Here is a 12,052-nt window from a genome sequence, read left to right as displayed (position 1 = left end):
GTTCTGTCTCGGTCAGCCAGGAGAGCTACGGTCTGCTGCAGTAACAAACAGCCCTCCTGGCTGAAAACACAGGGGCTCTGTCTTGCCCATATTTACTGACCCACTTCTTCTTGCTGCTCAGGGTTCCAGGCGGACGAAGCAGCCAGCACCTCGAATGTTGAGGCCCTGGTGCCGGAGGAAAAGGGGAGCGCGGTGGGAGGATGCACCGGTCCGAGCGCTCCTGCCCAGCGGTGGCTGCTCACCACCTCCGCTCCCTTTCCAGAGGCCACACCAGGTCACGTGGTCAGCCCTGACTTCCCCGGAGCAGGAAACAGTCCGACCGCGTCCTAGAAGGAGGGGAGCTGCAACACTGGTAAACAGCCATTCTGACTTCCATCCCGCCCCATGCACCGAGGACACGCTGGGCCTCCGCCTTCCCGGCCTGGCTTTCGGGACACTGCCCGGGACACCCAGCCTTCGCTGGGCATGGCCACACCTGCACTCACCTCCCGGCCTCTGCTCATGGCTCCCACGGACGGACGGACACGGACGGACGGGAACACCCTCCCCCCAACACTGCGGACATTTGGGCAAGACGATTCCCTCCGGTCCGTTCAGCAGCATCCCTGGCCTTTGCCCAGACGCCGGCGGCAGCGCTTCCCTCCGATGGTGACGCTGAGAAAGAGCTCCAGACATGAAGGTCCCTTGGGACACGGAGCAAACCCCCCAGTTGAGAACCACTGATTCACTGGAGGCCAGAGGTAAGCACCTACCGTGTCCGCCGGGACAGCGGGGGCTAATGGCCAAGAGGCTGGAGGATCCCAGGCTCCTGGCCCCCCTCCAGTGTCCTGGGTGCTGGTGCACGGGGGTCAGGGGTCGGGCTGGGAGCATAAAGCAGGGAAATGGGCGGGGCTCATCGTCTTTCGACACATTTGATGAGACTATTGCACACTTCCATACGGAAATCTGCTCTCTCTCATTAAACACACACACACACACACACACACACACACACGCACACACGCTTCTTGGTCTTTCCTACACTGTTCAACTTTTGATATAGTTGAAAGGACCACAATTTCCTTTTCCTTTAGTTCTACCGAAACAGAAAGAGCAGTGTTGGTCCAACGACATGGCCACTGGCGATGTGAAGAGACAGACACTAGGGAGCACTGGGGAGTGTGGAAAACTGGAGAATGGAAGCCCCATTGAAAAGGCCAAGTGTTAGGCTCTCCCTCTCTGAAATCAATAGAAACATATTATAAAAAAAAAACTTCATTAAAAATGGTTATAATCCTCCTAGCTGTAGCCTTCATTATGAAAGAAACCCTATAATTTTTACAGCTCTTCCATAAGACAATTTGGGTCAAAGGTCTCAAAGTGATTTCCAAAAGGCAAAGCTACGAAGATACATCAATTTCTTTGTGTTTATCAAGATCTCAAGATTTTAATTTTTGGGGGGTAATACAGTTCTAAAATTCAACTCCTTAAAAATGGATCCAAATAGCATTTCTATGTTTCAACTACCTGGTCAAACGTATCCTGCTCACAATGTGAATGCACTTAATGCCACTGAACTGTACACTTAAAAAAAAAAAAGATTAAAATGGTTACTGTATATACATTAAAAAAAAAAAAAGGCCAAGTGTTAGGATTTTTCAAAGAAATGGAATCCGGGTTTTAATGAGAGATTTCCTGATTTTTAGAGGCTGGAAACTAACTTAATTTTTTTTTTTTTAATGTGCAAGCCCTGACTATATAGGCCACACAAAATGCCAGGTCTGGCCCTGAGTCCACAGAGGTCTGCTGCCTCTACATCACACAACGGCCGCATCACGTACCCACGCAGGAAGCCTGGGCTGGGCTCCTGGGCCGTGTTTTTGAAAAGCTTCTAGATGATTCTGATGCAACAGGCCCCTGGGCAGCTTGGGAGACCCCAGTACGAACTCCTCTCCCCTCCCCAGACAGTGAGCTCCGCAAGGGGCGGAGGGCCCCGTCTCACCCGCCATCCCCAGGACGAGGACAGAACTAGCACAGCCTACGTCTCTAAGCATCTCCTCACAGCGAATCCACAGGAAGGTTGAGTAGTAATTGTTTCCAGGCTTTTCTCACTTGTTTTTTTTTTTTTTAAATCTCTGTGGCATTTGTTGCCACATTCTTACATCGGCTGCAAGGCTGCTTGGGAGGAAGCCGTGGCGGGCAGGGCAGGGGGCGGCAGGTCGCACTGCTGACGCTTTAACTGAAGGAGCACGTCAGTGCCGAGGCCTCCTCCCAGGAAGGTCCTCGCAGCTGGACAGCCTCCCCCGACGCCCTGGAAGGCGGGCCAGCCGGCGGGGGCTGCCTCTCCCGCGGCCACCCCGGGAAGGGCGCTCCTTCCCCATCATTTATGAAATCCAGCCAATTTCAAACCCACCACACCCTCTGCAGGACAGAGCGCCGAGATGCGCGGACAAGGGCGTTGGCTGCGCGTGGCTTGAGGGAGTGACGCTGTGGATAAGGCCCCCTGTCCCATGGGACGCAGGTGAAACTGACCAGGGGCCGTCAGTGCAACAGACCAGCCAGCAGGTCGCCCTGCTCATCTCTGTCCCGGCCACTCACTCACGCCCCCCCCCCGCCCCTCCCACAACATCCCCCGACAGGTCACTGCTTATTTTCGGCCTCAGACGCTGGGTTGAGATATTCCCAGAATGCCGCAGCACACAGGTTTCAGGAACAGCATGTAGGTGCTGATACGGAAGGACGCTCGGGGTACAGGGCTGAGGGACAGAGAGGTGTCACGGGGTTCCAGCAGCGAGCACGGGCACAGTCAAAAGCAGCAATTTCCATCCATGTCATCGTCGTCAGAAAGCAGGATCCCCGCCCTGCAGGGTGTCACGGAGGCTGAATGAGGGGGCCGCGCAGCGCCTGGTCCCTAATAAACGCCCCGATCATCGCTGGTGTCATGGCTGCTGTGGTTGTGAGGGTGGGCGAGGTCAAGGCCCCGGGTCCTCGCTGGAGGCGGCGGATGTTGGCGCTCCATGGTCACACGGCGTTCCCTTCTCCTGCCAGCTGCCTGACAGACTGGGAACAGATGGCCGGGCGGGGCGGCCGGTGAGACAGTGCAGATGCCACTGAGCAAGTCCAGCCGCACTTTTGGGAAAACAAGTCAGAGGCGATGGGGGCCCCGGGGGCCTCGCTGGGACGGGCAGCACACGGGACGCCTCCGAGGGGAACGCTGAGACGTCCCAGACCACGCGTGCCTCACCAAGAGCGCGCTCCGCCCGGATTCCCAGGGCGCGCTGCCCGAGTCACCCAGGGAGGCTGCGGAGGAGGCCCTGCCAGTCTGGCATCTCGAGAGCCTCGCCTCCTCAGCTCCCTCCCCGGGTCCTTTCTGCTTCTGGCGCCTTCCCGCCCGGGCCCCTGTGGGCTCCTCCTTCCCTGTGCTTGGGGGAGACACACGGATGGGAACACGTGGCTGTGTGAACATGGCGTGGCGGGAAGGGTGGAGGATAGGCCAACCATGGCAGAGTGTCGGGGGGACCCTGCCTGGGGCTGGATCGGGAGGGAGCCCCCCTTTACAGCCGCATGCCCGCTACGCTCCCTGCCACAGCGCCTTCTGAACTTGGTCCTCGGACAGGGCGAGTGCTGCCAAGACTGCGTCCCTCCGCGCCTCTCTCCCTCCCCCGCTGGCGTGCTCTCCTCTGCCAGGAGCGATGCCGACGGCACGTGCTCTGAGAGCCTCTCTGCTCCTCCACAGCCTGGACAATCCCTCCTTTGTGCCCTCGCAGCACCTGGTACACACCTGCCCTGACAGCTATCATGTTCCCTGCGTGTCTGAGCTCCACAGCACACACACACACACACACACACACACACTCCCCCTCCCTTCCAAGGCTGATTCCAAAGCTTTAACCAAAGAGGTGGGCACTCTTTATTGTTATTTTAGGGAAGAACAGAGAGAGAGAAGGAGAGAGAGAAAATCAATGAGAGCATCATTGATCGATGCCCCGCACTGGGGATGGAGCCCGCAACCTGGGCCTGTGCCCTGACCAGGAATCGAACCGTGACCTCCTGGTTCATAGGTCGATGCTCAACCACTGAGCCACGCCGGCCGGGCAGGAACTGTCAAGCGGAAGGAAACCTAGGTTTACACTAATACTAACAGCCACACTCATGCTGTTAGTAACAACGAGAGCAAAGTTCCCACCTCCGGGGCGGGGCGGGGCGGGGCGGGGCGGGGCGGGGGCGCGGGGCGGGGCGGGGCGGTGCGGGGGGCGCGGGGCGCGGTGCGGGGCGGGGGCGCGGGGCGGGGGCGCGGGGCGGGGCGGGGCGGGGCGGGGGCGCGGGGCGCGGTGCGGGTCGGGGCGGGGGCGCGGGGCGGTGCGGGGCGGTGCGGGGCGGGGGCGCGGTGCGGGGCGGGGCGGGGCGGGGCGGGGGCGCGGGGCGGGGGCGCGGGGCGGGGGCGCGGGGCGGGGGCGCGGGGCGGGGCGGGGCGGGGGCGCGGGGCGGGGGTGCGGGGCGGGGCGGGGCGGGGCGGGGGCGCGGGGCGGGGCGGTGCGGGGGCGCGGGGCGGCGCGGGGCGGTGCGGGGCGGGGGCGCGGGGCGGGGGCGCGGGGCGCGGGGCGGGGGCGGGGGCGCGGGGCGGGGGCGCGGGGCGCGGGGCGGGGCGGGGCGGGGCGGGGCGGGGCGGGGGCGCGGGGCGGGGCGGGGCGGGGGCGCGGGGCGGGCCCCGCTCTAGTCCTGGGATAGCCCCCAGGGAGCTGCTGCTCCTGCCCTTGCTGTGCCGGGAAGAGGCCCGCAGCCCAGCGAGGAAAGCCGCCTTCTCAGGCCCAGCTGCCCCGTGGCTGAGCCGCCTCCAGGGCCAGGAGTGGCTCCGGGGGATGACCTCACCCCAGCACCTGCTCCTGCTCCCTGCCACGCCCCCCGGAGCTGCTGCGCTGCACAGCCGGGCTCGCCGGCTCGGGTGAGGCAGCAGGCGCCTCGCCGGGTCCTGCCTGCTGTGGACGGGACCCTCCTCGCTCTTCCCACTCCCGCTTCCCTCATGGCCAGGACAGCTTGCTTCCCAGGGAGCTGCGGGTTCCATGCCCCCACCGGCCTTCGGGGCAGATGCGCCAGCGATGTCCCAGCGTCCCCTGGAGGGTCCCTCAGCAGCCGCCAGGCCCGCACGGACCCCTGCATCCCCCGCTCACCCCGCTCACAGGGAGTGAGAGTGGCCGGCCACAAGCCAGTGGGTCTGGGGTTCCACGCAGGGACTCTGAAGTCCCGCTGCCGGGGTCAGAGGTCAGCCCTGCCACTGGTAACCTTCGCCACGTATAGTGCCCTCTGAGCCTCACACCTCCCTTCTGTTAGTTGGGGATAATACAATAACCTGCTTCGGAGGGTCATTTTAATGCAAAAAAAAAGATAGTCAGCAAAGAGCTTAGCACCGGCCCTCGGACATGGTAAGTGCACCTAAATGCTCACTTAGAGTGTCAAGAAGAGACTTAACATGCAGCAGTTTTCCCGGGAGGCTGGGGGAGGGAGGCCCAGCCCACAAAGAGATCGCTGTGACGTGGCGTGTGGGTGCTGAGGCGGAGAGCTCTGCGGAGGAGAGAGGAGGCGCCCGAGAGGCCACCTTCGGCAGGGGACAGGGCACCCGCCTCACATGTGCTAGGCGCTGCCGGGGGCTATTCTGAAATGGCCTCTCCCATGGATTTATCTTGTCTCTTGCAACGTGAAGTCTTCATTGCAAGGCCTTCACGTGTCCTGGCCCTTTGCCTCTCTCACCCCCCCACCCCACCCTGGGGCGTGGCATCGCGTCGCTGACAGCTGTGCTCACTGCGATCCGTTTTGTTCTGGAACAGTCGGAAGAGGGAAAAGGAGGAAGGGCGCACGCTTTCCAGGGCCGCCGTCAACAACGCCAGGTGTCTCGCCCGCATCGGCAGTGGAATCTGCCCGAAGTCCTTCGAGGCGAGCACGCCATCGCCCCCACCGTACAGTGAGGTCAGGGGGGAAGGCACCCCAGGGGTCAGAACTGGAGACGGAACATGCCCGGCTTCGTCTTCGCCCCGAGCGTCCTCCAAGCGCCCAAAACACATGGCATGTGGCTGGAGATGCAGAAGACCAGAGCCTCGATGGCCGCCACAGAGGAGGGGAGGTGGGGCCTGCAGTGCTGCGCAGTCCTTGTCCTCTAGCTCGGTCCCCTGTCCTCTCTCTGATCGTAGCTCATGTCAGTAATCGATCCACACATCAGGGGGCCCCTCAACACAAGCTGAGCCCATTGTATTGGCTCTCAGTTCCCTTTAAGAAGCTGAGACCCCCTGCCTTCCCGTTTATCCCACTCAGCTCCGCTCCGGCCTGGATGGAGCACCTCCGCACTGAGCATCCGACCACACCTCTCGCCAGCCTTTCCGCCCGGCTTCCCACCTGCCCAACCAGGGATGTGCCCCCAGAGGGGCAGAACGGACCGGCCAGACCCCCAGCCCAAGTCAATATAACTCACGGCCCAGGACTAATTGCAGTGCCCTCCGCACTGCCGTGCACCGTGGCGCTTATGTCAGAGGCTTTCTTTCTGGCCTGGGCACCTCTCCAAGGTCACTTGAAGGCCGACTGCCACCTCCGTCGAGTCTGGGAGGATATCCCTGGAGAGAAGGGCTCGTGCCCAGGTCCCAGGACCTCCGGGATGCAACACGGGACCATCCCCAGTACACGGCCCTCGGGGTGGAAATCTACTGTGTTCTCGGCAGTTTCCCTGCTCTCACAGGTCAGAGGGGCCCAAGTGCCCAGCCTCTGCGGACCCACATTTCAAATCAATCCGTGAAACCACAGAGCCATACGAAGTGATGAAGTACGGATACATGCTGCAACACGCGTGAACCGCAAAACACGCACAGAGGAAAAGCCAGGCACGGTGGCCACGTGTTATATGATTCCATTTCTATGAAACGTCCAAGACTAGGCAAACCCACAGACACAGAAAGCAGGTGGGTGGTTCCCAGGGACTGGAGGGGGGCGGGAGTGACTGCTGACGGGCTGGGGGTGCTCCCGGGGGGTGATGGAAGTGCTTTGGGATTAGACAGAGGTGGCGCTCGCACAGCCTTGTCAGTGCGCTCAACGCCACGGGGCTGTGCCCCTTAAAATGGCTCATTTTATGTGACATAAATTTCACCTCCTTTTTTAAAATGCCCGGATCCCTGCAGAAAGACTTTGATGTGGCTGACGGTGCTGCATCCGCGCGCCAGGACACAAAGCAAAGAGCAAAATGGGGGCAGGACAGCGACCCGAACCCTGGGTGTGGTGAGCACGCAGACTGCAAGCCCTGAGCTGTCACTCGGCTTTCAGAGGCGGCCGTAAATTCAACCGCGGCTTCCCAGCAGCTGCAGCAAAACAGAAACCACGCGGCCTCCCGACCCCGGCAGAGGCCCAGGAGTGGATGTGTCGAGGATTCGGAAAATGCTCCGCTGGGGCTGGAAGACTCTCCCAGGAGGAGTCCCCAGGGGGAACACTTAGGAGATGGGCTCCGGGCAGTGCCCCTGTGCCTGGCCATCCACACACCAGGACTCAAACGCCCGCCTCTCCTCTAAGCAGCAGCCTTGGCAAGCCCCCCAGCCCATCTTCCCAGGCCCACCAAGGAGACAATCCCATTCAAGAAAGTGTGGGGCCCGTAGACACCCCCACCATACCCCAAATAAGCCAGAGTTGCTGTCTAGATAGTACATTGTCCAACAGTCAGCTCACCTAGGAGCCGCTAGGCACCTGCCGCTGTGCCCAGCCTCGCCCAGGCCCTGGGACACAGTGGTCAGCAAAGCAAACTCATGACACTTGCCTTTGAGGATGGGAGGTAGACATTATTTATTTTTTTTAATATATTTTTATTTATTTCAGAGAGAAATGGAGAGGGAGAGATAGAAACATCAAGGGTGAGAGAGCATCACTGCTGCCTCCTGCATGCCCCTACTGGGCATCAAACCTGCAACCTGGGCATGTGCCCTTGACCAGGAATCAAACTGTGACCTCCAGGTTCATAGGTCAACACGCAACCACTGAGCCATGCTGGCCGGGCGACATTATTTCTTTTTAATCCTATGAACAGACCACTACGAGTGTTTAGCGCAGTGGTTCTCAACCTTGGCCGCACATGAGAATCACCTGGGAATCTTTTTAAAATCCTGATTTCTGGGCCTCATCCTCCAGAAATTCTGTTTCTTTGTTATGGGTTGGGGCCACAACATTAGTAACAGAGAAACAGAATTTCCGGAGGGCGAGGCCCAGAAATCAGGATTTTAAAAAGATTCCCAGGTGATTCTCATGTGCAGCCGAGGTTGAGAACCACTGGTTTAGCGTGAAGGAAAAGGAGAGGACGCGTCTGAGGGACTAGCGTGGGGCGGGGCGGGGCCTGGCCGTGTGGAAAGGGAGGCTTCCCTTCAGGTAGCCCAGTCGGAGACGAGAGCTGAGGAAGAGGCCAACCGGTCAAGAGAGAAGAACAGGGCAAAAGCCCTGCGTGTGGAGCCTGGAGGGGCCGGGAAGAGCCGGTCAGGGTTGCTGAGGCGGAGGGTGGCAGAGAGAGTGGAGGAAGGAGAGGCAAAGAGATGGACGGAGGCCAGACCTTGGGGACGGGGCGGGGGGCGGGGAGGAGGAAGGAATGTAGGTCCAGCTGCCGGCTGCCCACTCCGGGGGCATCACAGAACAAAGGCCTCAGGACCGGAGGAAGCGTGTCTCCAGGACGACGGACGTTGGGCTGCTGTTTCAGGCATCACCCCAGGTGCAGGAGGGGACCGGGCCCTTGTCCTGGTGATACCGGCCGAGGGTTCCTCCGCGCCCTGGGGGCCTCTCCCGCTGTATCTCCATGGGCCACGGGCGTCTGGAGCCACAGGCTGTCCGCTCTTCTCCGGTGTTTGCCTCCAGTGTCGGCCGCATCTCTCCTCACCTCCCCGGGGAGTCCTGAGGGCCCTGTTGGCTCCCATAGCAACCAGGTACTGAGCCCCGTCACGTGTCAGCCCCTCCGGACACACGAGCGAGAGGCGTCCCGGGAGAGGCCTTACTTGCTACATTCCCACCGGGAGGAAGCCGAGCCCGAGGGCGGAGTGTTTGCCTGCGGTGACTCAGGTAGCGAGTGGAAAATCCGGATCCGAGCCCAGGTCTTCCCGACCTGCAAACCGCTGCCTCTGCCGCCCCAGTCCGCGGCCCTTGCGTCTGGTCGCCGTGGCACGCCTTCAAAGGCGCTCCATCTAGGTCAGATGGATGCCTGCCACCAGCTCCGAGACGTGAAGAGAGGCGCGGAACTACGCTTTCCCGAGGGCTGGTCTGATGCAGGGTTTTCCAAAAGGCACTCCTCAGTGTCTTGGTCCCTCAAGGTTCTCCGTGAGGAAGAGCTCGCGGTCAGGCCCACGGGAGAGACCGTGCGCACTCAGCCTCCCTCGTGGCGACTCGCGATGCGGCCGAGGCTTTGAGACGCCCGTGCAGCGGCCCCCTCCTCCCCTGTCTGACCGCGGACCCCTAGGCGCCTCCTAGCAATCGGGCGTTCCGAAGCCACACGCTGAGAAGCAGGAGACCTGAACACCCAGCGCCGACTGCTGTCTCCCGCGCACCCTGCAGGGCTCTGGAGGGGAAATGTAAATGGTCGAGAGCCACGGGTCCCGCCCTCCAAGAATCCCACCTGGCGGGTGACAGAAACACGCCTGCAGGGAACTGGGTGTCATGTGCTGAGGGCCTCGCCTGGTGCCCAGGGACAGACGCCGCATGAGGGAGCTGGGGGGGCTGACACGCACCGAGATGACTGAACAGGAGGCGCCGTGCGCCCCGGGTGGGTGGAGAGGCGTGGGGTGGCCAGGAGGTCCTGGCGGATGAGGTCACCAAGGGGGGCCTCGAAAGATAAGCCAAAAAGAAGGGCGGAAAGGAGACGATCAGAACTTTACTGCCAAGAAGCTCCATCTGTCAAGGCACAGAACGTTCAGGGACTGCTGAGTCATGTGACAGCTGATGGGAACCCAGCGGGAGGTGCTGGGTGGCGGGGAGAGCCCGGGTGCTCTCTGAGACACCCCCTCCCCCAAAAGGCCATGAGTGTATGGCCCAGGGACCCTCCCGGCCTCCTCTCTGGTCTGTAACAGCTGGAATCCCTGACCCTGCCTTTCTGAGCTCACCCCGCTGCTCTCCAAGTGTCCACCAGCCGAACTCCAACCAGAAGGAGTGGAGGCACCGTGGTCAGAGGAAGACCAACCCTGAATTCATGTCCTGAAGGTTGCCTAGCCCGGCTCAGCCATGAGGAATGGTTTAGGCTGTGAGTAACAGAAAAGTCACCTAAAGTGATTGGAATAACTTTTTTCTGTGGGACAGGAAGGGCCCAGGGTGAGGTGGGAGTGCTGGTATCTGGGGCACCCACAGACCTAACCCACCGTGACCTCAGTTCAGGGACCTGCTCCAGAGCAGTGCAGTCATCTGGTCAACCCAACTCCCGCCCAGGCCTCTCCCGCCCCAGCGGCTTGCTTCTGTCACGTGATAACGGGGGGGGGGGGGGCGGGGGCGGGGAGGGAGGAGGTGCTGCTGGCTCTGCAATCTCTTCACCTCTCCATCTTGTTGACACGATGGCTTCTTGGCTGTTCCTGCAAACCACTCAATTCCCCGTGGCTCATGCAGAAGGCATTTTCCTGTTTAGATGACGTCAGTGCACTCTGTGGGAATCTCAGGGCGTCTTTGAAAGACCCCGGGGAAAAGGCACAACTAGTTACGTGCCTTTAACACAACACGCGGCAAACCCTGAGCAGGGACTCCGCGTGCGGGACAGCCCGTGCTCGCGGGCCCTGCGGAGCCCTGGGGATCTCGCATTCTTGCCCCGGGACGGGGTGAGGTGGGGGTGGGGAGGGCCCTTCTTGCCGCATTTGAGAATCGGGTGGGGATCTCTGACAGGGAGGCCGCAGCAGAGGCGGAGGATGAGGCCGGGGACGCCGGGGAAGGCGGTGGGGTCTTTCGTAGACACAGTTCAATTACAGCGGTGCCTGTCTTTGGTTTGGGCCTTTCTGTTTCCTGAAACGTTTTCAGGATGGAGACCCGGCTCTCCGCTCCTCGTCCGCCCTCCCTCCGAGTCAGTAAGGCCGGATAACGGCAGCTACCCTAGGAGCGCCATTTCACGCAGGCACAGCCCCACGTGCCCGGTACGTTCTGTCTTCCTGGCCTCACGGCCGCCCTGAAGAATGAGAACTGTCGTCACCCACTGCACAGACGAGGAAACTGAGGCTCGAGAGGCAAGTGAACATGCCCCGGACCGTCACCGGTCGGGTGCCGCGCTCCTAACCATCAGACCACTCGGCGCCACAGGCTACTGCTCAGGCCTCAGCAAAACAAAGCTGCTCGGAGCGGGGCCGCCGGCCTGAGGCGCCCACCCCGCCGGGCAGCCACCAGAAGCTGAGCCCCACTGGGCTCCCTGCCGGCTCTGGCCCGAAGTGCCCGTACCACGGCCTGCTTCTCTGTCTTCCTCACTTGGGAGGCAGGCCGGGGGCAAGGGAGATCATACAAAAGGAGCTGCACCTCAAGCCGGGCCTGGAGTCACATCTGATGGAATAGTTTCCTCTCGTAACAGTCCCACACCAAACCCAGGAGACGGGTGACGGTGCTGCCGGCCCCGCAGTCGGGGAGATTCGAATTGTGCCGGCTGTGTGACCTTGGCCAAGCTTCCTCACCGCTCTGAGCCTCAGCCCTCTTCTGCCCCATGGTGCCCACCACGGAACTCTTGTGAGCAACATATTACATGATCCGTGGGGATAGGTTAGCCCTGGATCAATACCAGCTCCTACTGATGGCTCCTCTACGGGGAGGCTGGCTTAGCCCGTCTTAAGGGTGAAGAGACTCACGGCGGCTGGCCCAGGCTGCATCGCTAGGAAGTGACAGAGCCGGGACGGGAACCCAGGCCTGAGTCCGCTCCGTTCCTGAGCCCTGATGCGTCTTCCCATTGGAATTGACCGTGGAGCGTCTCTCTGAGCTGGAGCGACGTCAGAGGAGGCAGCAGGGCTGCCGGGGAGACTTGCTCTTTCCTCTGAAGGCAGCAGCTCAAGGAGTGGGGTCTGGGTCGGGCCAGACCCAGGCACAGGCCACCCTCCCTGCTCTCAGTGGCAAGCACACGGGA

At 61.4% G+C, this 12,052-nt stretch overlaps 1 protein-coding gene and 1 long non-coding RNA gene across 2 annotated transcripts in view; one reads left to right on the top strand and one right to left on the bottom strand.

The window, feature by feature from the left end:
- The window catches only part of LOC132235979 (uncharacterized), a 272,119-nt gene that overhangs the window by 172,144 nt on the left and 87,923 nt on the right, over positions 1-12,052 (bottom strand). The window lies entirely within an intron of this gene.
- On the top strand, positions 4,873-6,355 carry LOC132234362 (uncharacterized). Its single transcript, XM_059695369.1, has 2 exons — positions 4,873-5,238; positions 5,802-6,355. The coding sequence occupies exons 1-2, from the start codon at positions 5,000-5,002 to the stop codon at positions 6,172-6,174; spliced, it is 612 nt and encodes a 203-aa protein (XP_059551352.1). The 5' UTR covers positions 4,873-4,999; the 3' UTR covers positions 6,175-6,355.

The sequence above is a fragment of the Myotis daubentonii genome, chromosome 5 (genome assembly GCF_963259705.1).
Source record: "Myotis daubentonii chromosome 5, mMyoDau2.1, whole genome shotgun sequence".
Lineage (NCBI taxonomy): Eukaryota > Metazoa > Chordata > Mammalia > Chiroptera > Vespertilionidae > Myotis > Myotis daubentonii.
Note: the sequence above shows the minus strand (reverse complement) of the source record. Positions and strands in the feature narration are given on the sequence as shown.

Excerpts from the sequence above, each read along its gene's own strand:
- LOC132234362 (XM_059695369.1), top strand. The coding sequence starts at position 5,000 with ATGGCCAGGACAGCTTGCTTCCCAGGGAGCTGCGGGTTCCATGCCCCC. Across the intron at positions 5,239-5,801 it reads TCCCGCTGCCGGGGTCAGAG|TCGGAAGAGGGAAAAGGAGG; the intron begins GTCAGCCCTGCC and ends GTTCTGGAACAG.